The 26,525-nt window shown below is 38.0% G+C and overlaps 3 protein-coding genes across 3 annotated transcripts in view; all 3 read left to right on the top strand.

Moving 5' to 3' along the window:
• Positions 1-720: 720 nt before the first annotated feature.
• mob3c (MOB kinase activator 3C) lies at positions 721-7,839 on the top strand. Its single transcript, XM_089000572.1, has 4 exons — positions 721-843; positions 2,817-3,364; positions 4,641-4,843; positions 5,958-7,839. Exons 2-4 carry the CDS (start codon positions 2,947-2,949, stop codon positions 5,985-5,987), a joined length of 651 nt encoding a protein of 216 aa, XP_088856698.1. The 5' UTR covers positions 721-843; positions 2,817-2,946; the 3' UTR covers positions 5,988-7,839.
• Positions 7,840-8,147: 308 nt separating this feature from the next.
• On the top strand, positions 8,148-17,095 carry mknk1 (MAPK interacting serine/threonine kinase 1). The gene is made up of 14 exons (XM_089001528.1): positions 8,148-8,260; positions 8,971-9,033; positions 9,648-9,756; positions 9,837-9,935; positions 10,021-10,118; positions 10,255-10,334; positions 11,668-11,741; positions 11,824-11,928; positions 12,010-12,065; positions 12,902-12,997; positions 13,918-14,112; positions 14,974-15,138; positions 15,381-15,424; positions 16,390-17,095. Exons 2-14 carry the CDS (start codon positions 8,980-8,982, stop codon positions 16,619-16,621), a joined length of 1,407 nt encoding a protein of 468 aa, XP_088857654.1. The 5' UTR covers positions 8,148-8,260; positions 8,971-8,979; the 3' UTR covers positions 16,622-17,095.
• Positions 17,096-20,314: 3,219 nt separating this feature from the next.
• Positions 20,315-26,525, top strand: part of dmbx1b (diencephalon/mesencephalon homeobox 1b) — a 53,008-nt gene continuing 46,797 nt past the window's right edge. Inside the window, exon 1 of the mRNA XM_089001567.1 lies at positions 20,315-20,390. The gene's annotated coding sequence lies outside the window, so the exon portion shown is untranslated. The remainder of the gene's footprint in view (positions 20,391-26,525) is intronic.

The following is a 26,525-nucleotide window of genomic DNA, read 5'->3' as shown; positions in this document are numbered from 1 at the left end:
ACAGAGTCGTTGCATTTTCATTCATTACAGTTTGGAAAGATGAGTTATGAATTACAAGAATTCGGCTCTTGGGGCATCATTGTATCTTCCAACCACTTTTTTTTTGTAAATAGTCCCAAAAAACATTTAAGGGGCTTGAAATCAGATGTCATAGTATACAAATTTGATATTTCAGCGGATATTTCATAGAAGGTCTCGTTGGTAGATGATCCCAAATATTCCATGACGCCATTTTAGGGCCACAGGTGGAACGATAAACTTGACCAGACAGACAACTTCCGTTCGCAACTTTTGATAGAAGCCCATTATTTATCCTGGCTTCCAAGACAGCATTTTAAAAAGGCAAACTATTTAAATGATACGTTGTCATGGAAGAGCAGCCGGGTCTGCCAAAACATTCTGAAATATTTGTGGGATTGATGTGCTCTCTGCTCTGTACTTATGGCGGGCGCATAGATGTGGGCTCGGTTTCACCAAAGAGGGGGGTGGTCTTCCATGGGCCGGTCGTATGAGGGAAAACTCAAAGGAAAAGAAAAAGGAAGGAATGAGGGAAGTCTTTTCCCAGACCTCCTCCGTCCGGACACTAAGGTAGCAAGAGCAAATCCAGAAGACAAAGTCAGGAGGTGACATCATATTCAGGAAGGGGAAACCACACGATTAGTTCAACTTTTTTTTCTTGATTTGTGCTTTGCTGTGGATTCAAGTTGGACGTCTGTTTGAGGCGGGGGGATAAGGGGGAGGAAAGGGGGGTAAAGCAGCTGGAGCTGCCCTCCGAAATTCACTCCAGCCTCTCCCAAAGCTTTTACCGACATTGTGGAGCCTTCGCTGTAGGACAGCAACCAGGTACAGTCGAAACAGTGTTTTCCCTGTTCTGTTTTTTGTCAACAGTTCTCCATTATTCTCTTGCTTTAATCCGGTAAACCTGTGTTTTGATATCCACCACGCAAACATTGAATGGGTTTGTTTTTAGTGTGTGGCGTCAATAAACAAGCACTCGGGAAGTATGCATGGACGTGAGAGGAGTACATGAACAGACATGCTTCAGCTTGAGTAAAAAGTTTTTGAGCCCACTTATGTCCTGTCGTTTTTAGCTATTATACTCGTCCACTGGTAAAGGGAGTTCGTGTTTTGTTGGGTTGGTGTTTAAATCGTCTCTGAAATGCTTTTTTGTTGTTGTTAAGGATGACCACACACAGTATTCACAATGACACCCCACGACTGGTCGTGAGAGGAAGAAAAAAATAAAGATCTGTTTTGCAGATCACATACCCTCAAATCATTATGGTGACATCATCTTTTTCCTGTAGAATTGGTTTCGGAGGGGGGTTGGTTCTGAAATGTTTTATCATTGAGGTAGTTACAACTTGTCACATTTTGACACTGACTTAATTGTACCCTCAAAATGAAACTGAAACGTTTGCTAGTAATGATCCAGAGAACAACAGTATTGAGTGACTTTACACACAAATGTTGATGAAAAATGTTGCACCCAAGGTCACTTGACTACAGAGTCCAATCAGTTGAGGTCATGCTCTAATCTAATAATTGGTTCCCAGAAAGTGAGTGTAAGGCGAAAAGTGTGTATCCCAAAAATTAATTTCCCATAGGAAACCATTAAAAATGAGAATAATCCCCCAAGCCATTAACTCTTTGAACAGTAGCTCAAATGGAACTGTATAGTGCGTCTTTGCAATTTTTTTTTGATGATGATACTAGTGCACGTGTTCTACCGGAAATAAATTCCTTGTGTGTTCTACATACTTGGCAATAAAGATGATTCTGATTTCCAGGTCCCCATAAAACATAATTTTCTACTAAATAAACCTTAAAACCACACAAAATATACCTTATTTTATGTATAATAACTGTGCTGTTGTATTGTAATTAAATAAATAAACTGTACCGTATAATAGTCATTTTATTTACCTTTGTGAAGGTCGTTGATGTAGTTGCCTCTTTACGATATCCGAGTGAAGTTGCCGTGCTTTCTCGGCGATAATACCCTCACTCACACTGTCCCCTGCTAGCTGCTTTTTGTTAATCCAAATTAACAGATGTTTTTCAACTTCTTCTATTGCCTGAGACCGTTGCTTAGACAACACAGACAGAAACACCCTTAGCCACACGTAGCAATGGTCGACTTAGCATACTGGTACTGGGACGCTAAGTCACACAAATGTGTTATTCTATTATCTCCTGCTCGACCGTAATTTTCTTTGTGTCCTCTACGGTTTAACACTAGCCTGTGGTGGGGTCTTTTTCTGTTCCAAAAAAAGCAAAAGTATCCACTCCATTACAAACCATGTCTGCACTGAGTGCACTCAAAGAAAGTGGGTGTGAAAAAGTAGTCCGGCAGCCACGGTGGTGCTGTTCGGTCGCGTGGTTTGGTGTTCTTCCACCGAAAACTAGTCGGCCAGCCATTGTGGCTCTCCGTGTGTTTCCCGAAAACTAGTTCTTATGCCAAGATTATATTGTCGCGAATTTAATGTTCGTAAGGCGTAAAGTTTGTTAGCTAAAGCGTAAGCCGATGTATCACTGTTTTCAGTTTTTTTTCCACCACCCAAAAAGTTTTTTTTAAGATTTTTTTTTTTACTTTAGTCTAATTGGCACATAGCATGTGGTTGTTTTAACCACAAACACCAGCTCCAAATGCTTTCAAACTAGAACATGGCAAAAGACAGAAGTTGTAAAAAAAAAAAGCTTTGAGTTCTATATGATTGGCAGTTGACGTCAGTGGCTTTATTACATATTGTGCATTCACTCCACAAACTGTGTCATGTAATTTAAAATGTGTTATTATTATTTTTGCTTTACAGTAAACATCCAAGCATCTGCAGCCAGAATTGACGAGGCTTTTCTCCTCTTGGGACCACATCCAGGCCACAAACTGTCACCTTCAAGACTAAAAAAAAACATTTATTCTGGAGATTACAAACATCTGTGGACATGGATTTGTGCCTGGGTCAAGTATTTAGCAAAGACAAAACATTCCGACCTAGAAAACGCTTTGAACCTGGCACCCAGCGTTTCGAACTATACAAGAAGGCCCAAGCGTCGCTCAAGTCCGGCCTCGACTTGAGGAAGGTGGTGCAGCTGCCCGAGGGCGAGAGCCTCAATGACTGGATCGCCATGCATGTGGTGGATTTTTTTAACAGAATCAACCTGATTTACGGCACGGTCAGCGAATACTGCACCGAACGCACCTGTCCCATTATGTCCGGCGGCCTACGGTACGAGTACAGATGGCAGGACGGCGACGACTACAGGAAACCCACCAAGCTACCAGCTCTTAAGTATATGAACCTGATGATGGACTGGATTGAATCACTCATCAATGATGAGGAAATCTTTCCCACCAGAATAGGTGTGTGAGAACTCCCTTACAGGATGTTTGTATTGTAAATTTTATTTAGCTTCATTAACTCATTCACTGACATTCATAAATTTATTCGGGAATTGAAAATATGACATAGAGCGCGATTCTCGAATTTGTTAGGGTTTTGTTTTTTTCATGCTTGGGTGCCGATAAAGTGCTGTTCAGACCTCTGGCAATGTTTTTTTTTTCTTTTCCACAGGGGCAGCATTTCCCTTTTTTTCCATATTAGCGCTTTGTTCCAGCTTCGTCTGTTGTTAAAGTGCTATAAAGTGATACCTTGGCTTACGAACTTAATTGGTTCCCAGTCAGAGTGTGTAAGGCAAAAAGTGTGTATCCCAAAAATTAATTTCCCATAGGAAACCATTAAAATGAGAATAATTGGTTCCCAGGTCCCCATAAAACATAATTTTTTACTTTCTAATTTTCTAAGCCTTAAAACGACACAAAATATACCTTATTTTATGTACAATAAATGTGCTATGGTATTATAATTAAAGAAATCAACTATACGGTATAATAAAGTAGTTTTATTTACCTTTGTGATGGTCGTTGATGGCTTGATGGAATGTAGTGGACGGTCTCTTCAGCATTAAACACTTGATGAGGAACGTAGCCTTCTTCTTTCACCATCTTGAGGAATGATCCCTTGTAGGTGCTTTCTCTGTGATAATTTTATTCAGTTCCTCATCAATTATGTTCTGTTTAGCTGGGTTGATAGCTTTTTGCATCAAGTGTACAGATGGCTTGTGCGGGTTGTTTGTGGAGCCTGATTGATGGGATATTTTAACCTTAAAGTCTACACTCTGCCTTTGAACTATCAACATTGAAACTTTCACTGTTGTCTGCCCATCTCTTTAATGTTTAAACCACCTCCCCTCACTGCTGCGTTCTTGACCAATCACGTGGCTTAAACCGACGACTGGGGGCCGGAAATAGAGGACCAAAACCAGTTGGCTGCCATTTTGTTGTTAGAACGGGCTCATTCACGAACGACACATCACTCATTGAAGCAGCTCCGTGTGTATCCCGAAAAAAGTACATATGGCAAGGTAAAACTTTCATAAATTTAACGTTCGTCAACCAAAAAGTTTGTAAACCGAGGTATCACTGTAATAATAATAATAATAATAATAATAATAATACATGCCATTTCAATTGTATCACACACACACACACACACACACACACACACACACACACACACACACACAGAAACAAACTAAAAAAAAAACTAATCCCGACTATTTTTTCATCTCCACTACAGGTATTCCTTTTCCTAAGAATTTCCAGCAGGTATGCAAGAAGATCCTGAGTCGGCTCTTCAGGGTGTTTGTGCACGTTTACATCCATCACTTTGACAGCATCTGCAGCATGGGCGCAGAGGCTCACATCAATACCTGTTACAAGCACTACTACTTCTTCATTTCCGAGTTCAACCTCATCGACCATTCTGAACTCGAGCCCTTGGTGAGATATGAGCGTGACCTTGACCTTGTGTTATGTGATCAATCAAAATGTCATTATTAAATGTCTCAAATGGTGAAGCGTGAAATGGGACCAATACAAAATCACATTGGAGTTTTTGTTATTGTTAATATTGGGATGATGAAGTCATTCACTGCCATTCCCTAATTTATTCGGGAATTGAAAATATAACGTGGAGCGCCATTCCCCAATTTGTTTGGGTTTTTATTGCGGGGGTGCTGATAAAGCACTGGTCAGATCTCTGGCGATGTTTTTCCCTTCCACGAGGGGGCAGCATTTGCCTTTTGTACAGCCGCCTCCATTTTAAGCTCAGATAACTCCAGACCCATATAATTTAGGAATTAACTCTTTTTTACTTGCTGCTTCCTTGAAAATAGATCCTAAAAAGGCTATGTAGACTGATGATGTCAAACGTATGTTTGTCGCGGGCCATTTTGGGGTTACGTCTCCACTCGGTCGGTCGTTATGGAAGTGAAACCACAAAAAATGGATAATCATCATCATTATTAATTGTACACAACAAATTAGCAGATTATTAGTTTAACTCATTCGCTGCCATTCCCGAATGTATTTAATAAAAGTGACATGGAACGCCATTCCTGAATTGTTTCTTTTTTTTTTTTTTTTTTCTTGCGCTGGGTGCCGTTAAAGTGCTGGTCAGACCACTGGCAATGTTTTTCCCTCCCATGAGGCGGCGGGATTTGCCTTTTGTCCATGATAGCACTTTGTTCTAGCTTCATCTGTTGTTAAAGCGCTATATAAATCAATCTGGATTTTATTGTATTTTGTACAACCGCCTCCATTTCACGCTCAGACAACTTTAGACCCATATAATTTAGGAATCAACTCTTTTTTTTCTGATGAAAGAAGAGAGTCTAAGGTTTCTTACGCTGCATTGAATGTTTATGTAGTCCTAAAACTCAATATTCTGTCGGTCCTGTGATTTGAGAGAAAATGACAAAAACCCTGGCACTGGAGTGGACACATTTTTACATGTATGGCAGTGAATGAGTTAATAATTAGGGATATGAAATAACATCTGTAACCACATACATGCACATATAAATATGTGATCCTATGTTTTGTTGTCCAACAGAAGGAGATGACTGAGAAGATTTGCAATTAAACGAGAAATGAAGAAGACAAAAATGCTTCAATGGACTCTCAACTAAGAACTTTCATAATAATGTGTAACATATTACAATGTGAGTCGTGTGAGTGAATGTCACTGTGAATTTTATTTTTTAAGATCCAACCCCATTTTTACAGGTGGTGTCAAAATGTATGTTACTCGTGGTAACAATGGTGCTGTTTGCATTGGAATCTGAGGCGGTTAATGATTTCCTCTGTCTTTCCTCTTGTCTTTTATCCTGTGCATGTATTTATGGTTGACCTTTTGGAGGATATTTTTAGCTTTTGTGACTTTTATTGAGTAAGATTGTATTTTTCAAGTTTTTACAAACCCAAAGTTAGGGTCCACCTGAAAGGGGAAGAATAAATATGACTAAATGGAAATGTGGTTAGCTTCAGGTATTCTGCCTTCTTTTAACCAGTCATCCATTTTTGTAGGGGATGCTTGACTATATCCCAGCTGTCTTTGGGCAGTAGACCGGGGACACCCTGACCCAAATTCCAGCCAATGACAATGTACACAGAAACGAACAATCATTCACACACCTACGGAAAATTTGGAGTGTTCAATCAGCCTTCAATGTTTGTTTTTGGAATGTGGAAGGAAACTGGACTATCTGAGGAAATCCCACACGGGTACAGGGAAAACATGCAAACTCCACAAAGTAACGCTGGAGCCGGAATCAAACCCTGCACCTTAGCACTGTGAGGCACGCTAGCTAACCCTCCACCACTCCTGATTCGTTCATCATTTACAAAATTATGAATTTATTTATGTTCCTTTCTATTGGCTAGGTCTCAAATGATCAGATTATTGAAAAAAGTGGGGAAAATCATTCTTTCTCCATTGTATTGGAAATTTTTCTCCACTGGCAGGGCTCCCGTGACTTAAAGGACAACCGATGTCTCTGGACAAGTTGTGTCCATAATTTGTAAAATGGCTTCAAATGACTTCTACTGAGCGTATTTTACAAAGATTCCACCGCATATAGCTATATTTTACGTTTTAAGACTCGCGCTGAATATTCCGGAAGTCTTGTTTTTTAGTTGGTGACGAGTCAGTACGTGACGTCACTGAAGGAACGCCCCTGACCGAAAAAGGACACATTGTAGCAGTCCTTCCATCACGTCGATATATTTTGCTGTATTTGTTTGGTCTGAAAATGGCATGTTGCACCAAAAAGAGCCAGAAGAGCGCGACCAAGCTCCGTGTAAGGAATTTATCAGCCTGTGGAAACGGGCTTATTAATTCCTCCCACGGAGCTTGTTCGCCATTTTCTGCCTATTTTTTTGGTGATACATTTCCCCCCAATGTTGCCTCAAAATGGCACGGAATAAATTCTTTAATCGATTGCAAACATGTATGCTTTCCTCTTCAGAACTATTTGAATCATATTCATAACTGGATGAGTAACAAGAAAGCATATTCTGTGAATCTAAAGCCATTGTTTTGATTCTCCAGAAAGGCAAGACGTCTTGGGGTGAGGCCACGTACAAGGGGGCGGGACCTTCTGAAACTGGCCACTTCCGGGTTCATTTTTTTTTGCAGATTTTGGACACTAAGTCATTTTTATTGGTGTTTTGCATTTGACTAAAAATATTATACTGCGTGTTTTGGGGTATTTTAGATGCTATAAAACGTTTTTCTGATGTCAGTTAGGAAACAAAAAAGTGACGTCGGTTGTCCTTCAAAACACTTAATAATATTCACATTGCAACTATTAGAAAGCATGTATGTACAAGCTTATTCAACAAAATGATTTTTAAAATACCCTCTGGAGTTCACCACATAGGTCAAAACATGCCTAATAAACAAAGTCTGATGTATGTCAATTAAAACGGTGTCTTTCTCAAGTTGAGATATTCTGTACACTTTTTTAATCAGGGAAATTACGTTCTCAAAACTTGTCAGCAGTATTCATAATTATAAAGTAATATTTTTTATTTATTCTCATTCAACTTTTGTTTAATGTGTGATTCACCACTGGCAGTAAAATGACTAGCTGTGAGAAGCATAAAGAAGAAAAAATAAATTTACAACCATAAAAACATTCCCTCTGGCGCGGCGTTGTGCTGAAAACGTCATAGCGACGTCTTCTTATACAACCAATTGGAAAAGAGAATATGAGAAGGTGGGCGTGGTGATATCTTTTCGTGCGATTGCCCGCTGGTTTAGTCAGTGGGGAACTGGTTGGATGGCTTTCGACTAACGATGTGATTTTATGTCATTTCTCGAAGCGGAATTTGGCCAGTTCGCAGTATGTTCAGGTAACCGGACAGCTTTATGTCTAATATGTCGTTTGTACGGCACTGGGATTATTTTAAAAATACGTCGGGACGACGTGAGTAGCAGCCGGACGGGGTTTTTACAGTTTTGTGCTAGGCTAACGACCAAGCTAACTCTGAAAAACACAACGTCGTTTAGTGTGTGTTTTTTGATTTAATAAATAGCCATTTTATTTTACCAACCGAGTGTTCAGAAGAAAATTTACTGCAACCATGGTCAAATATCAGTGTTGACATTTGGACCTGTTGATGCCGTGACTATCAATGACGTCAGGATCTGGTTTGGATGTGCGAATGTTGGCTCGCTTGTGAATTTCACACTGATATATTCTCCAAAGGCCATTTATTCATGAAAGGTTTCTCCCAGAGTCTGACAAAGCGATTTAGATGGTTAATAGGCAAAATGAAATGGATACATAATATACTACTTACATAACATTAATTATTAGTTTACAGCAATACACCATTTTTAGCGCTTAGTTTAATGACTTGAAGTGACACTAAAGTATCGTTCAAAAGTGGTTCCGACTGAAGAATTGTTTACGTGCAACAAAAGAACCAATCCCTCTTTGAGGCACTGGTTGACGTGTGACCTCAAGTTCTTGACTGACATCTAATCTTGTTCTGTTTTAGTAAATTTCATCTGATGCGGGCCATAGCAGGTCAACTAAATATTTGTAATGTTCTCTCAGTTAGCCGCTATGGTGAGGCACAGCGTGATGACGGAGTTGCATGTCTTCCAGTATTTGCTCCAGGTATGATCTCTCACCTCGTTGATATGAAACATCCGCTTATCACTGTCCTGACTTGTCAGCCTTATCTGACTTTACATACAGACGTTTTATCAATCTCAGTGAGTCATGTACTTTGGCTGGATTTGTAGATATTTGTGATAATAGCTGATATGGTTGGCATATTGGAGACGAACCGCAAGCTACTGCTCTGGCAGGTTGCCTTCGAGTGGCTGTGTAATAAATACAGTAAAGTCTCGTTATATCGATATCGGATATATCGATAGTCCCGGTTATATCGATAGTCCCGGTTATATCGATACTATTTCTATGCACGCGCAGAGAAAATTACATGCAAACAGGGTCGGATATATCGATAGTCCCGGTTATATCGATATTTTTTCGGACTCCCTTGAATATCGATATAACGAGACTTTACTGTAGTTTTATTACAGTCCACTCTCTAAAGTTGAATGTAGTTTTTTTTTATGAAATCAAATTGTGACATTTTCCACTTGGAAATAAGTCAACCAAGAGTGTAAAATTAAAGTGAAAGCCCATGCACTTTCTCTTCTCCTTTCTCGGCAGAATCAGCACTTGATTTTACACCACTCTTGCACATTTCCTGTGTGTTCCAGGGCAACTCCCTGACTCAGGGCCAAGTAGGGCAGTGTTATGGGGAACAGCAGCAGCAGCAGAATGGGATTGTTTCAGATGACAGGCAGCACATCGCTCAAGTCCCTGCAGGTACGACAGCCCTATTGCGCAGTGTGGCGGACATGTTTTCAAACGTCTTTATGTGTTGTTGTCCTCACGTGTCCCATCAGAAGTTGAGAAAAGCAAGCCTTTGAACATCCCAGATGCTGCCAAGCGAAAGAAGAAGAAAAGATCAAGAGCCACAAATAGCTCCACTGGCACTTTTGATGGTAATTTTGGCAGAATTTTAATATGACTCATTGCCATATGTATTTATTGTAATCATTCATGGAATTCATATGTGTCTGTTTTTAGACCTTTATAAGTTGACGGATGAGCTGCTTGGCAAGGGAGCTTTTGCCAAAGTCCAAGGATGTGTCAGCTTGCAGAACGGGCAGGAATATGCAGTAAAGGTGACATTTAAAATGAGTTTGTATCAAAGGGCAACGTGAGACATTTTGACATGGGATGAAATCTTTCAAGCCTGATAGTGTCTCCAAGAAAACTACTTGCATAACATTGCAATGAAATGTTACTTATGTCATACAGATCATCGAAAAGAGTGCGGGTCACAGCCGCCGCCGAGTCTTCCGAGAAGTGGAGACACTTTACCAGTGTCAAGGAAACAGGTGAAGGAATGAATCAATGTCCAATTCCAGGAAGTTATTGCAAATGACGTCGACTGAAACTAAATCGGTGATCTTTTGACTTAGTGTCAGAGATGTTCGGTCGGACACTGTGAACAAAGGCTCGAACACAGGAAGATTTGTCTTTTACTGCCGGCAGGGGACACAGCCATTCATGACCGACGTCCTCTACCAAGCTATTTATTGGGAGTATAATCAAATTTAAAGGACAACCGACGTCACTTTTTTGTTTCCTGACATCATAAAAACGTCTTATAGCATCTAAAATACCCAAAACACGCAGTATGATATTTTTATTCAAATGCAAAACACCAATAAAAATGACTTAAAGTGTCCAAAATCTGCAAAAAAATTGAGCTGCGAATTGGGCATTTTCAGAAAGTCCCGCCCCCAGTTCGTGACGTCACGCCAAGACGTCTTGCATCGCTGGAGAATCAAAACAATGTCTTAAGATTCGGAGAATATGCTTTCTTGTTACACATCCAGTTATGAATATGATTCAAATAGTTCTGAAGAGGAAAGCATACATGTTTGCAATCGATTAAATAATTTATTCCATGTCATGTTGTGGCATTTGGACTGCAATGTAGCGTCCCGGAAAAGAGGCAGAAAATGGCGACCTCTTGTAGACATGACAGTGTATTGCATTTCCACAGGCTGATAAATTCCTTTATATGGAGCTTGGACGCCCTCTTCTGGCGCAACACGAGGTTTTCAGACCAAACAAGCGTTGACATGATGGAAGTACTGCTAGAATGTGTCCTTTTTTCGGTCATGGGTGTTCCTTCAGTGACGTCACGTACGCACTCGTCACCAACTCAAAAACAAGACTTCCGGAATATTCAGCACGAGTCTTAAAACGTAAAATATAGCTATATGTGGTGGAATCTTATTAAAATACGCTCAGTAAAAGTCATTTGAAGCCATTTTACAAATTATGGACACAACTTCTCCAGAGACGTCGGTTGTCCTTTAAGTGATACATTAGTAAAACATAGTCTTCTTAATTTGAATACCACAGCCTTGGATGTCCCAAGGACCAACAACTATAAAACAACAGAACATAGACATTTTAATGGATTGTCTTTCCGTGAACTGATAGATTTGCAACCTGGCTAATGACCTCTTCCTGTGAAGGAGTCATAGTCATAAATCACTCCAAGGCCATATCTCCTACATGAAGATGAAAGTTTAACAGGCTGTGTCTGTTCGCCTCAGATTGATCCCCGATTTTCTGTGCTTCCATTGCGGGCCTTGTGTTGCATGAAACTTTTAAATATGATAACTTATTTTCTGTCTATTCTCTATCACTCAGGAACATCCTGGAACTGATTGAGTTTTTTGAAGATGACGCCTACTTTTATTTGGTGTTTGAGAAGTTGAGAGGAGGTGAGCGAAAAGAACGGCAGCCATTTTGTCTGCACGTGCTGCGACAAACACTTAACGCAATGTGTTCGTTTTATCTCCCAAGGGTCCATTCTTACGCACATCCAGAACCAGAAGCACTTTGATGAGCTGGAGGCGAGCAAGGTGGTCCGTGACATCGCCCAAGCTCTTGACTTTCTACACATAAAGGGTAAAGACACCTTCTTGTCTAATCTACCCGCATCCATCTGATAAAACTAGTTGTCATGGTAACAGTCCGTTGTCTTGACAGGAATTGCTCACAGGGATCTCAAACTGGATAACGTCCTTTGTGAACACACAGATCAAGTAAGCCGGGCTGCAAATCAGTGCTTGAAATTTTGGAAAAGGCCTTGATTTTAATGTTTTAATAAAAGCTTTACCTCAAAAAATAAATACAAATAATATATATAATAATAATGTGATTGGCCACAGCTGTAAAGTGCTGCTTACTTGAAAATAGATCCTAAAAAGGCTTTATTTGGCTATGTAGACCAATGGTGTCAAGCTTATTTTTGTCGCAGGCCATTTTGGGGTCCTAAAACTTATGTTGGTCCTGCAATTTAAGTGAAAATGACAAAAACCCTGGCAGTGGAGTGGACACATTTTTGCAGATCATCTAGCGGTGAATGAGTTAAAATTTGGTCTACTTTTAGAGTTTGTTCAGTTTTGCAATCGGAGAGTTATTGGAAAATCTCAACGCTATTTATTACATATAGCAATTTCATGTTTTCTTCTAAATGTTAAAAATAATCTTGCTAGTTAACTCATTTACGCCGGGCGTGTTCATAGGAACACACATATATTCATTTTTGAAAAATCTAAATAAAATCAAAACAGTATCTTACAGGTTCAAACGGAGTATGTAATTAACAATAATATAATTGTATATTGTTAACAATAATAAATGTGGCAAGAAAGAACATTAATGCATTTGAAAATGAATTTATCCGTGTTCATATGAACACGCTCGGCGTAAATGGGTTAACAAAGACAATTTTCTTTTGCGGACCATACAAAATAAGATATCGGGCCTGCTTTGGCCCCCGGAGCAAGTTTGACAACCATGTTGTCAACCATTCAGAAGATCATTTCAGCAACTTTTTTTCTTAACCTTCAGGAACCCTTCGTCTGTCTCTCTTCAGGTGTCACCGGTAAAGATCTGCGACTTTGACCTGGGAAGCGGCGTTCAGCTCAGCAGCGCTTGCATACCCATAACCACTCCAGAACTTACCACGCCGGTAAGACTGTTTTATGACACATTTGTGGACCATGAGAGATGATCAAATGTACCACAGGAAATTATCCAATCTCACTTCATTGATCTAAACATTTTATAGATGAACTGCTTCATGTCACAAAGAGGGTACAGAAAGTGCTGAAGAATGAATGTTTTTTTACTTTATGTTACTTCCGGGTTGAGTGAACGCTGGCGCGTGTGGCTACCGCTGCTCACCCGCAGAAAAAAATATCCCGTGACTGTAAAGTGTCCTTGAGAGTTTTGAAAGGCGCTTATAAATGATATTATTATTATTATTGTTGTTATTATTATTTTTTCTTCTTATTTATTATTATTATTATTATTATTATTATTATTATTATTATTATTATTATTATTATTATTATTATTGTTGTTGTTGTTATTATTTTTGTTGTTGTTTTTATTTTTACTTTTACTGTTATTTTTGTTGTTGTTTTTATTGTAATTATTTTTATTTTTATTATTATTATTATTGTTGTTGTTATTATTATTTTTTTATCGTTATTATTGTTATTATTATTTTTTCTCATTATTATTATTGTTGTAATTATTTTTATTGTTATTATTATTTTTGTCGTTGTTTTTATTTTTACTTTTATTATTTTTGTTGTTGTTTTTATTGTCATTATTATTATTATTATTATTATTATTTATTAATATTATTAATATTTATTATTATTATAAAAGTGCCTCTTTGCTCATTTGTGATGCTGTTGTGGTGGCAGGCAGCACAATTAAATGCCAGAAGACAATTAAATATTCGGAAGCTACAATGAACCTATGAAACACTAGCAGAGCATCTTTTGCTTGTCACTAAAATATTACAAACTTTCAGTAATTTTCTCTTTCTCTCTTTTTATTTATTTTATTTTATTTATTTATTTTTTTTTTTTTTTGTAGTGTGGCTCAGCAGAATACATGGCTCCGGAAGTGGTGGAGGTATTCACTGACGAGGCGTCCTTCTATGACAAACGTTGTGACTTGTGGAGCCTCGGTGTCATTCTCTACATCCTGTTAAGCGGCAGCCCCCCCTTCACGGGCTACTGCGGCAGCGACTGTGGGTGGGACCGGGGGGAAACATGCCGCACGTGTCAGGTACACTCATGAGAATGATGTGGCCTCTAACATGACACATCCACATATTGTCAGTAGAGTTGCCAAATTCATATTTAAATGTTTTTGTCAAGAAATACCTTTTTTTATCCCCGGTTTACTGGTTTAACTCAGCATTGTGAAAATAACATTTAAAACACTGTCCGTCGAGTTATAAATATTTTATGATGTGCTATATACACATGAATCACAAGTGTACAGCATTCACTTCCGTTCTATGCCATTTTTATGCAGGTTTGCACTCCCATCAAGCGACACTCACATATGTAAACAAAAAAAGGACATAATCAGAGTAGGAACATTAAGCTAGCTTGCTGAAAATATCACCTCTGTTCTAGAATGTGTGACGCATGTTTAATGAAGACACCATGTAACGTGACAATGATAATGATACATTTAATTTATAAGCGCCTTTCAAAACTCTCAAGATCACTTTACAGTCACAGGATAAGTTTTTCTGTGGGTGAGCAGCGGCAGCCTCACGCGCCACCCTTCACTCAATCCGGAATAACTCAAATAGATAAAAAGCTAGTTAGCTAGCTAATAGATAGCCAATAACTAGCTAGATAATAAAGTGGCTAGATAATAATAACAATAATACATTTCATTTGTGAGTGCTAATAGATAGCTAGCCAGCTAGCGAGATAGCAAATAGATAGTTAGATCGCCAGCTAGGTAGCTAGCTAGATAGCAGCTAGTTAATTCCTAAATTATATGGATCTGGAGCCACATGAGCCCGAAATCAGGGCGGCTGCCCAAAATACTATGCAATACATACACGCTGGTCCAGACAGCTGGAAAAAAAGGGTCAACATGGACCAAATACAAATGTACCGCCCGCAGAGTCACCTGTTTGAGAGCATCCAGCAGGGCAAATATGAGTTTCCGGACAAGGACTGGGCTCACATCACAGATGGCGCCAAGGATCTTATCAGCAAGTTGCTGGTACGAGATGCCACTCTGCGCCTCAGTGCTGCTCAGGTCCTCAAGCACCCATGGGTTCAGGGGGTATGTATATGTATATTATTATTATTATTGTTGTTATTATTTTATTTTTGTTATTAGTCTGTTTAGTGGTTTATATTTATTTGTTTATTTACAATGTATTTATTTGCCTATTGAATTATTTGTATTTTTTATTTTAAAATAATTGTTACATGTTTTTTTTTTTTTTTTTTTTTTGGGGGGGGGGGGCTTAGTAAATAATTATAGACTTGTATTTCACATTGCTTTACCTCCCTCCTACACAGAATGCACCGGAGAGAGGTCTTCTGACACCTCATGCCCTGCAGAGGTAAGACGGAACTTCATAAAACCACTGAAATAGATTCAAATGAGTGGAACATGAGCGTTAAAAATCATTATTTATGTTAAACACTTAAAGGACAACCGACACCTACGGACAAGTTGTGTCCATAATTTGTAAAATCACTTCAAATGACTTCTACTGAGCGCATTTTACAAAGATTCCAAGGCATATAGCTATATTTGACGTTTTAACACTCGCGCTGAATATTCAGGAAGTCTTGTTTTCGAGTTGGTGACGATTCCTAACGTGATGTCATGTCAGGAACGCCCCTGACTGAGAAAGCGACACACAATGCATTTTGGGTACTTTGTTTGGTCTGAAAACTTCGTGTTAATCCGTGTTGATGGCAAACACATAAATAACGCGATGGTGAATCGTTGTGTGTTGCACCAAGACTACTATTTGATACTAGTTGAATTTGAAACCAACACTAGTTGACACAAATTCCCAGCAGACAAATCAGCCCATTTCCAATGGAGCTTGGGCGCCATCTTGTGCATTTTCTGGGACGCTACATTGGAGTCCAGACGGCTCGAATTGATACGGAAGGACTTCGCTAATCGAATGCAAACATTTATGTGTTCCTCTTCAGAACTATTTGAATCATATTCATAACTGGATGAGTAACAAGAAAGCATCTTCTCTGAATCTGAAGCCATTGTTTTGATTCTAGAGCAAGGCAAGACGTCCTGGCGTGACGTCACAAACAAGGGGGCGGGACCTTCTGAAACTTCCGGGGTCATTTTGAAGTAGTTTTGGGAGACTTTAAGTCATATTTATTTATTTATTTTTTTTGTATTTGACTAAAAATATCAGCCTGTGTGTTTTGGGTGCTTTAGATGCTATAAAACGTTTTTCTGATGTCAGTTAGGAAACAAAAAAAGGGTGTCGGTTGTCCTTTAAGTAAAAAAAAAAACATCTGTGGAGCATTTTGTACCTCAACATCATAGGAACAGCAGCACCAAAGACCTGAGCCAGTTTGCGGCCGAAGCCATCGCCTTCCACCGGCAGCTGTCGCAGCACGACGAACAGCAGCAAAAGGACGACGAAGTGGATGAGGTGTGTCCCGTCCTCATTTGCTCCATGAGGCTCTCTCCACCGTCCAACTCCAGACTGGCTCGCAGGAGGGCGCAGTCCAACGCCCTGCGCGGCCGAGACGGCACGGCTGAGCTGTCGACTTGAAAATGAGCCGCTTGCCATCCTGTTTTACGGCCACGTTTTTTTCCCTTTTTTTTTTCAATCTGTCCTGTCTTTCACCTTGTGTGAGTGCGTGCGTGTTTGCGTATGATTGGCATGCCTATTGCGACTGATAAATGGTCTCCAGAAAGCTTTTTGACAATTGTCTTATCACCTGCAGCAAAAGTAGCACTTCCTCTTAGGAGTCTTGGGGAAACTTGGGGATTTTTTTTTATTCCTCCCTCTTTTTTTATTATAAGAAACCAACATTCTTTAAATCAGTTTTTCTTTTTAATATTAATATTTATTGTCGTCACCTTGCTTTGTGAGATTTCTTTATGATCGCATGCTTACACAAATATGTCTATTTTTTTAACAATTTGTTTCGGTTTTTATGCTTGTCATGCTGTGCGAACGGAAAGATGGATGTGAACTAAGGTCAAGTGTGATTTTTATTTTTTTTTTTTCAAACTGTGAAGAAACAAGTCATATATGTATATATATATATATATATATACGTGTATGTGTATATATATATATACACGTGTATGTGTATATATATATACACGTGTATGTATATATATGTATATATATATATATATATATATGTATGTGTGTATATATATATATATATACCCGTATATACATATATATATATATATATATATATATGTATATATATATATATATATATATATATATATATGTATATGTATATATATATTTATATATATATATATGAATATACAATATATATGTATATATATATATATGTGTGTATATACGTGTATATATATATATATATATATATATATATACGTGTATGTATATATATATATGATGTGATTTTTATTTTTTCAAGCTGAAGAAACAAGTCATATATGTATGCATATATATATATAATATATATATATATATAATGTGTGTGTGTATTTATATATATAATTTTGTCACTAAACTTTCACATAGAGTACATGTTACCCGCAGCACGAATGTACTTTAGAAGTTTGACAGCATTTACAGTATCGTTTATATTATATATTACATATTGTGAATTTTGATTTGTCTTAAGCGCAGTCAACGCGCAACCCCGCTTTGCACAAGCCAAGGTTATTTTTGTTTGTTTTTCTAACCCGATGCTTCCACATTTACGTCCGGTAACTTAAAATGTGAGATGTTCTCTTTTTGAGAACATATCCATATGTATTGTTCACAGTGATGAATGAATTTACAGGAGTCCGCATTGGTATTAAAGGGGATTTACTTTATGTGACTGTGATGAATTGATCAACCAGATGAAGCAAAACAAAGAGAACTTTGTTCACAAGCAAAAATCAAACATCGACTGCAGTTCTGTTCGTTTGTTTGTACCATTAATCCAAGTGGCAGGAAAGGAGAAAATATATGAGGGGGCTCCGGCCTCCGCCGTTGCATTTCTATTACAGTTGAAATTGAATGCAGAAAGTGCGCAGGATGTTTCTACTGGTGTTCTCTTCAATAAAACAAGATTCTTGATTCATTATGTCTGTGGTTGTATGTAATTTTATCACCCCAATGATGTGCAGGCTTCTCACCTGTAAAAAAAAAGTATCAGGAGGGTTCGTAGTACAGATTTAGAGGTTGGGGGAGGAGTTAGGGTTCATGTAAGATTTAGGGGAGTTCCGAGGTTCAAATTAAATTTAGAATTTGGGGTGCCTGGATTAGGAATTCCCCCTCAAAAGAGTGGATAGTCATGTTTAAAACATCCTTTTTTGTTGTGTTAATTTAAATGGTGAGTAGTTTTACTTTATTTGAATGGTATTGTGCCGATGACCATTTTATATTTGAGTTACTTCCTGGTTGAGTGAACGCTGTCGCGTATGGTTGGAATGTATCCAAGGACTGTGAAGTGTCCTTGAGATTTTTGAAAGACGTTTATGAATGGCATTATTTATTTGCATTATTTATTTATTTATTTATTTATTTATTTACTTTTTCTGTTTCTGTATTCCGTTTTTAGGGGTGCTCACTTCCGCCACTAGAGAGCAGTCTGGTCATTTCGACGGTGCACTGATGAGCTAGCCCGGACTGCTCTTCATCTGTATGGAGAGGAACAATCGTAGACCATTCATTCAGGCAAGCTTTCTCGATTGTGTTTATCTGCATTTGGGTCGAACTTGTTGTATAGTACGTTAAAATTGTCACAAAACAATCCATGATACAGTGACCTGTGTTGTGTGTGGGCAGTTCAAGGCGCACCTGGACAATCCTACAATCGTGCTGTCTAATCAGCTTTTTGCTGTACCATACTTGTGAATAAGTGCTCACTAAATCAGATTTCGAAAGATTTGCGTGCAATGTTTGAGAGGAATGTACTTTTCGTTTACCGACCCACAAAAATGTCTGTTTGTTTTCCTACCCACTCACAAGATAGCTGTTGATTGTAAGCAGAATCGATTAATTATTTTCACCCAGTGTTTTGGATTGAAAAAAAAGGTCGCCATTTTGGGCACTACCGTATATTGAAAGTGAAGTACATTTGGACCCAATGTAGATTTAAGAGTGGATATAAAAGTCTAAAAAACGGTGGCAAAAACCCAAGTACTGAAAATATACAGTAAAGTCTCGTTATATCGATAGTACTGCTTATTACGATACTATTTCTATGAACTGAAGGAGAAAATTACATGCCCGCAGGATCGGATGTATCGATAGTCCGGTTATATCCATATTTTTTCCGACTCCCGAGAATATCGATATAACGAGACTTTACTGTATTTTGAAATTCAATTAAAAGACTGACTTAGTGGAAATTGGTACATTCGTTGTCGATTGAATAAACCACAATGACTATAAATTTAGCCTATCATTGAAGCGGATCTTGAATGCATCATGGCCTCTTGCCTGTCTTCAGCAAATTTGGCATTCACAAATTTGGATAGATTATTAAAAAAAAACAAAAGAAACAATTCATCATTTGCAAAAATGGTTCCCCATTTTCTCATTTTGAGGTTGAAGTACTTCTGTATTACTTTGGGGCTATCTGCTGTGTATTCTTAGTGTTCTTATTACGCTTAAAAATTGATGACTAAAATTCATCAAGGTCAAAAATTCCTGGATCGAAGGGAAGGGCGTTAAATATTTGCAAGACGCACTACGGATGTTTTCCTTTCCTTTTTAAAAAAAAAAAATCATGTAGGAGAAGTTTAATATATCAAGCATCTGTACAAAGTTTGGAGAGGTCTTATTCATGATTAGGTCTTAAAAAAATGTGATTAATTGCATAGAAAAGTAATAATTTTTACAGAAACATCAAGGGCCTCACCATGGTCAATTTTCGGGCCCTAATTCATTAGGTCTTTTTTGGGGGACTTTCTCCCTCGACGCCGGTGCTTTTGGCGAGCGAGCGTTTAACGTCTCGTCTCATTCATTATCTGATGCTCCTTTTCACTTTGCAAAGGGCCTTTTCTTTCTAATTCCCGAATGACTGTTATGAGTGCTGACTCTGCTGTTGTAAAACAAATGATATCTCTGTCCTGCTGGAATAATCCTCATCTATTTCAATGCCAGGGCCCGCATTAAAATGACAGACGGGAAGCCCGCACGCGCTTGTGTGTACGTGTGTGCGGTTGTATTTCCATCTCTTGATAAATGTGCAAATGCCCAGCCACGCTGAATCAGACGTTCGGTGTTAATGTGCGTTCATTTCTCGCCTCATTCTCTTGCAGGCCTTTGTAACGTCGAGATGGTCATATTTTGTCCCAGATTAGCCGAGTGACAGTTGCCTCTGCTCAAGGTATTTAGAAGACATAATTCATTCATGGATCTGGAAGTGCCCCCATTTGTCATTTAATGCATGGAGATGTAGTCGAGTGTGTGTGTGTGTGTGTGTGTGTGTGTGTGTGTGTGTGTGTGTGTGTGTGTGTGTGTGTGTGTGTGTGTGTGTGTCAAGAGAGATGAGGGGCCAGGGCACTTTTTCCTCTGATGTATTAGCTGGCATATGCAAGCAATGAATTATAAAGCAGGAAAAAGGAGTCAATTATCCACTCCTAAAGAGGGGGCCGGCCCTTTTGTGCCTTTGGGGCCCCTTTCCATATTTACCATATCATTTTCACATAAAGGTAGGCTGGGGGATCCAAGGAGAGGTAGTGGACATACGTACTCTCACCCACCCTTCCCCCACATTCAAGTAAATGTATTTATTGATCGAGTTTTTTTTGTGTAAATGTGTATAGCAAACATAATATAACAATCCTCACTGACATATATTAGTTATCCTCTGGGAAGAATACACCCCTCCAAAATATGTGACAAAACTGGTTATTTTTACATTTCATTAACTCATTCACTGCCATTCACAAATTGATTGACGAATTGAAAATATGACATAAAGCACCATTCCCGAATTTGTTCGGGTTTTGTTTATTTTCATGCTTGGGTGCCGATAAAGCGCTGGCCATGGCTTCTGGCAATGGTTTTTTTTTTCATTTTCCACAAGGGGTCAGCATTTTCCTTTTGTCCATATTAGCGCTTTGTTATCGCTTGAGCTGTTGTTATAGCGCTATATAAACCAATATATATGTATTGCATTGTATTTTGGAAAGCTGCCCCAATTTCCAGCTCATATAACTATATACCCATATAACTTAAGAATTAACTCTTTTTTTCTGATGAAAGAAGAGAGTCTAAGGTTTCTAACGCTGTATTGAATGTTTATGTAGTCCTAAAACTCAATATTCTGTGGGTCCTGGAATTCGAGTCACAATGACAAAAACCCCGGTACTGAAGTGAACACATTTTTGCACGTCTGGTAGTGAATGAGTTAATTTATTTTCTTTTTTTAAATAATTATTTCATATGATGGACCAAATTCAACCCTGAAGTGACACGGAACTAAAGCAGCACAAGTAGTTTTCAAATTGCACTCTACATGTTACGTTTGAGACATACACTGTATAGATGAGACAGCAAGACTGTACCAATTGAAATCTGACAGGGGGGGGTTCACCATGTTTATGTTTTTTGTGCACTAAAGTCAATTTTATAGCCATCGCAACGGGAGAGCTGGAATAGCCATGTCCTGACCACTACTTGTCCACCAGTCCCCACATCTCAGTTTCCTTTCAAAAACAACCAATGCTTCTTTAATGACTGCTTGATGACAACTAATGTTTATAGTATAAGTAAATACCCCCCCGCCCCCACCCGCCGATGTATTTGACCGTCCTTTTCTGGTTTTGATGATGACGGCATGCGTGCGTGTGTGTGTGTGTGTGTGTGTGCGTGTGCGTGTGTGTGTGTGTGCGTGTGCGTGTGTGTGTGTGCGTGTGTGTGTGTGTGTGTGTGTGTGTGTGTGTGTGTGTGTGTGTGTGTGTGTCTGTGTGATGCCTCCAAGCTGACCCACTCGAGTAGCGTCTCCAGGCCCTTGGTTCCTGACAGCGTTTGACACTTGGGTAAATGAGGTGGTTCGACTGTATTATGGCCAGGCTGATAGTTCGCTAATGGGTTTTAAGTTGAGGAATTTTCCCAGCCTGAGCCCATCGGGGACATTTTCTTTTTGACATGCAGGTAGTTGTGCAATCAAAGTCAGGACGGGGGGAGGGTCTCCAGGGATTTTGGATAGAGAGGAGATGATATTCTAAAAATAAAGCATAAGTGACGGCAAACTTCTTTAACCCTTTTAGGGACAGCGGTCACCACAGTAGACATTTTATCATGTTATGTTACTTTTGAGGGAATGAAACAAAGCGGTACTTCGATTTACAAAATTAATTGGTTCTAGAAGAAATCTCTTGGCTAGAAAGTTTTATAAGCAGAGACATGTTTTCCATGTAAAAGCCCTAATCCGTTCTATTTTTCTAAAGCATAAACAATGGATGAAAATATGTCACAAATACACGTTGCAATTAAATCATTGCAAAATAAATAAAAATTGTGCATGATGTAAAAAAATAACTAATTCACTGCCAGACGTGCAAAAATGTGTCCACTCCAGTGCCAGGGTTTTCGTCATTGTCACTCAAATTCCAGGACCCACAGAATATTGAGTTTTAGGACAGCATAAACATTCAATGCAGCGCAAGATATCTTCGACTCTCTTCTTTCATCAGGAAAAAGAAGACTTAATTCCTAAATTATTTTGGTCTGAAGTTATATGAGCTTGAAATGAGGGCGGCTGTCCAAAATACAATTCGATACACACATATTGGTTTATATAGCGCTTTAACAACAGCTGAAGCTGGACCAAAGTGCTAACGTGGATAAAGTGAAACGCTGTGAAAGGGAAAAGTCATTGCCAGAGGGTTGACCAGCACTTTATCGGCAGCCAAGCATGAAAAAAAACAAAACCTGAACTAATTCGCGAATGGTGCTCGACGTCATATTTTCAATTCGTGAATGGCTGTGAATGAGTTAATTGGTCTGGAAGAAATCTCTTGAGTAGACAATTTTGTGAACAGAGACATGTTTTCCATGTAAAAGCCCTAATCTGTTCCAAGGCATCCCAAAATTCAGACATAAACATTTTATAAAGCATAAAAGAAATGATCAAAATATGACACAAATACACATTACAATTAAATTATTGTAAAATAAATGAGAATTATGCATGATATAAAAAATAGAAAATAAATAAAAATGGTCATTTAAAGGACAACCTACACCATTTTTTTGTTTCCTAACTGACATCAGAAAAACGTTTTATAGCATCTAAAATACCCAAAACACGCAGGCTGATATTTTTAGTCAAATGAAAAACACCAATTAAAATGAGTTAGAGTGTCCCAAAACAACTTCAAAATGACCTCAGAACGTTTCCGTTTCAGAAGATCCCGCCCCCTTGTTCGTGACATCGCGCCAGGACGTCTTCGCCTTTCTCTAGAATCAAAACAATGGCTTCAGATTCGGAGAAGATGCTTTCTTGTCACTCATCCAGTTATGAGTATGATTCAAATAGTTCTGAAGAGGAAAGCATAAATGTTTGCAATCGATGAAAGAAGTACTTTCGGATCATTTTGAGGCGTCTGGACTTCAATGTAGCGTCGCAGAAAATGCACAAGATGGCGCCCAAGCTACGTTGGAAATAGGCTGATTTGTCTGCTGGGAATTTGTGTCAACTACTATCAAATAGTAGTCTTGGTGCAACACACAACGATTCACCATGGCGTTATTTATGTGTTTTCCTTCTAATTTCGCCATCAACACGAAGTTTTCAGGCCAAACAAAATACCCAAAATGCATTGTGTGTCGCTTTCTCGGTCAGGGGCGTTCCTTCAGTGACGTCACGTCTGGAATCGTCACCAACTCGAAAACAAAACTTCCTGAATATTCAGCGCCAGTCTTAAAACGTAAAATATAGCTATATGCCGTGGAATCTTTGTAAAATACGCTCTGTAGAAGTCATTTGAAGTGATATTACAAATTATGGACACAACATGTCCGGAGGCGTCGGTTGTCCTTTAACTTTTTACTGCAGCCTCGTCGCTATGTTTGTTTTGCCTTCTATGGTTCATGTTCTCCCTCAGAAGTGTTTTTTGACACTTGATTTTAGTTTGAGGTGTATACCGCTCTGACCTCCATAATCCGGATTTTCCATGGCTCAAGCGAACACAACACCTCTCCTCAGCATTGTAAACAAGCTAAAAAGAAAAGCTCCCCCCCCCAACATACGGAAGGTGTTGCATGATGGCTGTGGCGCGACTTAAGTGACAGGTAAATTGCAGGTTAAGTGGAGAACAGCGTCTCTTAACAAGAGAATCCAGGCTCCTCTAAATCCTCCTTAGTCTCTAATCTGCACACAAAAGAAAAGGGGGCAAAGGATTAAATCTGACCCCTTCAATGTTCTGTTTGTTCCAGACGCCACTCGAGGGGCCGGCGGAGGAGGCTCACTTTTGCATTGAGTAATCGCATTTTCGTGTGCATTTTTATATACAGCATGGATAGTAAAAGTCTACACCCCCCCTATTTGTATACAAGCGTTTTTTTGTGGGATGACAAATGAGATAGGCAGATAAATCATTTCAACATTTTATAAACCATCTTTCCACCATTTTGAACTATAACCCGTGCATCATTTAAAGCCCCATTGATTAACACTTTTTCAAGTAGGCTTTTCTTGACATGTTCTACTTTCTTATCGAAGCCTAAAGGTTTTGTGCAAACTACTTTTTCGAACGTTCCCTCCCAATTCCACAAACTATGAGCAGAGAGCGTAGAACACATTCATATAATTTGTCAATCGTCTTAAAACATTATCCGAAAGAATAAATTGCCATACAGATTATTTGATTTTGAAAAAAAAAAAAAAAACATCAGTCTATGCGCATGTGTTGCCATTTGTTAAAGTTGTCAAAATGTAAGCTTTTTGCTATCCCCTCCGCAAAGCATTAATAACTAAATAAATAAATACGCATGCACGCACTCATACATACATGCATGCATGCATGCATACATACATACATACATACGAAAGCAGAAAAAAAGCTTACATTAAAAATAAATGCATAAGTAAACACATAAATAAATAACTTTATAAATAAAGAAATACAAAAATAACAATTAAATGAAAAATAAATACATAAACACAAATAAATATATAACTAACTAAATGAATGAATGAATAAATAAATAAATAAATAATTAGGAAGACAACAATGAAATGAAAAATAAATATGTAAATAAATATTTAAGTAACTAAATAAATAAATACATTAAAAAACAATGATTACCTGATAAGTAAATAAATAAATGGATACATAAATAAATATGTGAGTAACTAAATAAATAAATACATTAAAAAACAATGATTACCTGGTAAGTAAATAAATAAATGGATACATAAATACGTAAATAAATATGTAACTAAATAAATAAATACATTAAAAAAACAATGATTACCTGATAAGTAAATAAATAAATGAATACATAAATAAATACGTAAATAAATATTTAAGTAACTAAATAAATACATTAAAAAAACAATGATTACCTGATAAGTAAATAAATAAATGGATACATAAATAAATACGTAAATAAATATTTAAGTAACTAAATAAATAAATACATTAAAAAAACAATGATTACCTGATAAGTAAATAAATTAATGGATACATAAATACGTAAATATGTAAGTAACTAAATAAATAAATACATTCAAAAACAATGATTACCTGATAAGTAAATAAATAAATGAATACATAAATAAATACATAAATACATCATTTCCTTTCGGCTTTTCCCTTCAGGGGTCGCCACAGCGAATCAATGTCCTCCATCTATCTCCATCAATGTTATCCATCTAAATGCTCAATACATAAATAAATACATAAATAACTATACATAAGTAACTTACGACATAAATACACAATGGCAAATTGTGGCTTTTGCAACGAATGAATTTGTCTGTGCACATTAATCAGTTTTTGTCGATTGTCATGTTTTTATGATCGGACCAATCCAAAATTGAAATCCTAATTAGATTTTGATGAATTGCTCTGTCCTTGTGACTATCAAACGGAAATTAGAATGGCGTTCAAATTGGCAAGGGCAGGCCTCACTAACATTTCCCATAAGCGCACGTCCTAACATTTATTTTTACCCATATGTTGACTTCATTGTAGCTGAAACACCATAAGGCACAGGTGTCAAAGTCAAGGCCCACGGGCCAAATCCGGCCCGCCACATCATTTTTTTCGGCCCGCGAAAGCAAATCAAACTTGTTAAATTGCTAAAATCTGAGCCAAAATTTCATATTTTTGGATGTCAACCACAATAAAAGTCATTATTCTTGACTTCAGATTTGAAAACGAGTTATTCATTAATTTGCTGTGTGCTCTATATGTACACTGTAAAACCCAACAAGTTGAAAGTACTCAATTTTTTTATGGCAACTGATTACGTCAAAATTTTTGAGTACAGTTTACTCAAAAGTTTT

The sequence above is a fragment of the Hippocampus bargibanti genome, linkage group LG07, assembly GCF_051943395.1.
Source record: "Hippocampus bargibanti isolate YZ-2025 linkage group LG07, ASM5194339v1, whole genome shotgun sequence".
Taxonomy (NCBI): domain Eukaryota; kingdom Metazoa; phylum Chordata; class Actinopteri; order Syngnathiformes; family Syngnathidae; genus Hippocampus; species Hippocampus bargibanti.
This window is presented reverse-complemented; position numbering and strand designations above follow the sequence as displayed.

Coding starts and splice junctions, on each gene's coding strand:
- mknk1 (XM_089001528.1), top strand. CDS start 8,980: ATGGTGAGGCACAGCGTGATGACGGAGTTGCATGTCTTCCAGTATTTG. Junction 9,034..9,647: donor TCTTCCAGTATTTGCTCCAG/GTATGATCTCTC, acceptor TGTGTGTTCCAG/GGCAACTCCCTGACTCAGGG. Junction 12,066..12,901: donor TTTGTGAACACACAGATCAA/GTAAGCCGGGCT, acceptor GTCTCTCTTCAG/GTGTCACCGGTAAAGATCTG.
- mob3c (XM_089000572.1), top strand. CDS start 2,947: ATGGATTTGTGCCTGGGTCAAGTATTTAGCAAAGACAAAACATTCCGA. Junction 3,365..4,640: donor AATCTTTCCCACCAGAATAG/GTGTGTGAGAAC, acceptor TCTCCACTACAG/GTATTCCTTTTCCTAAGAAT. Junction 4,844..5,957: donor ATTCTGAACTCGAGCCCTTG/GTGAGATATGAG, acceptor GTTGTCCAACAG/AAGGAGATGACTGAGAAGAT.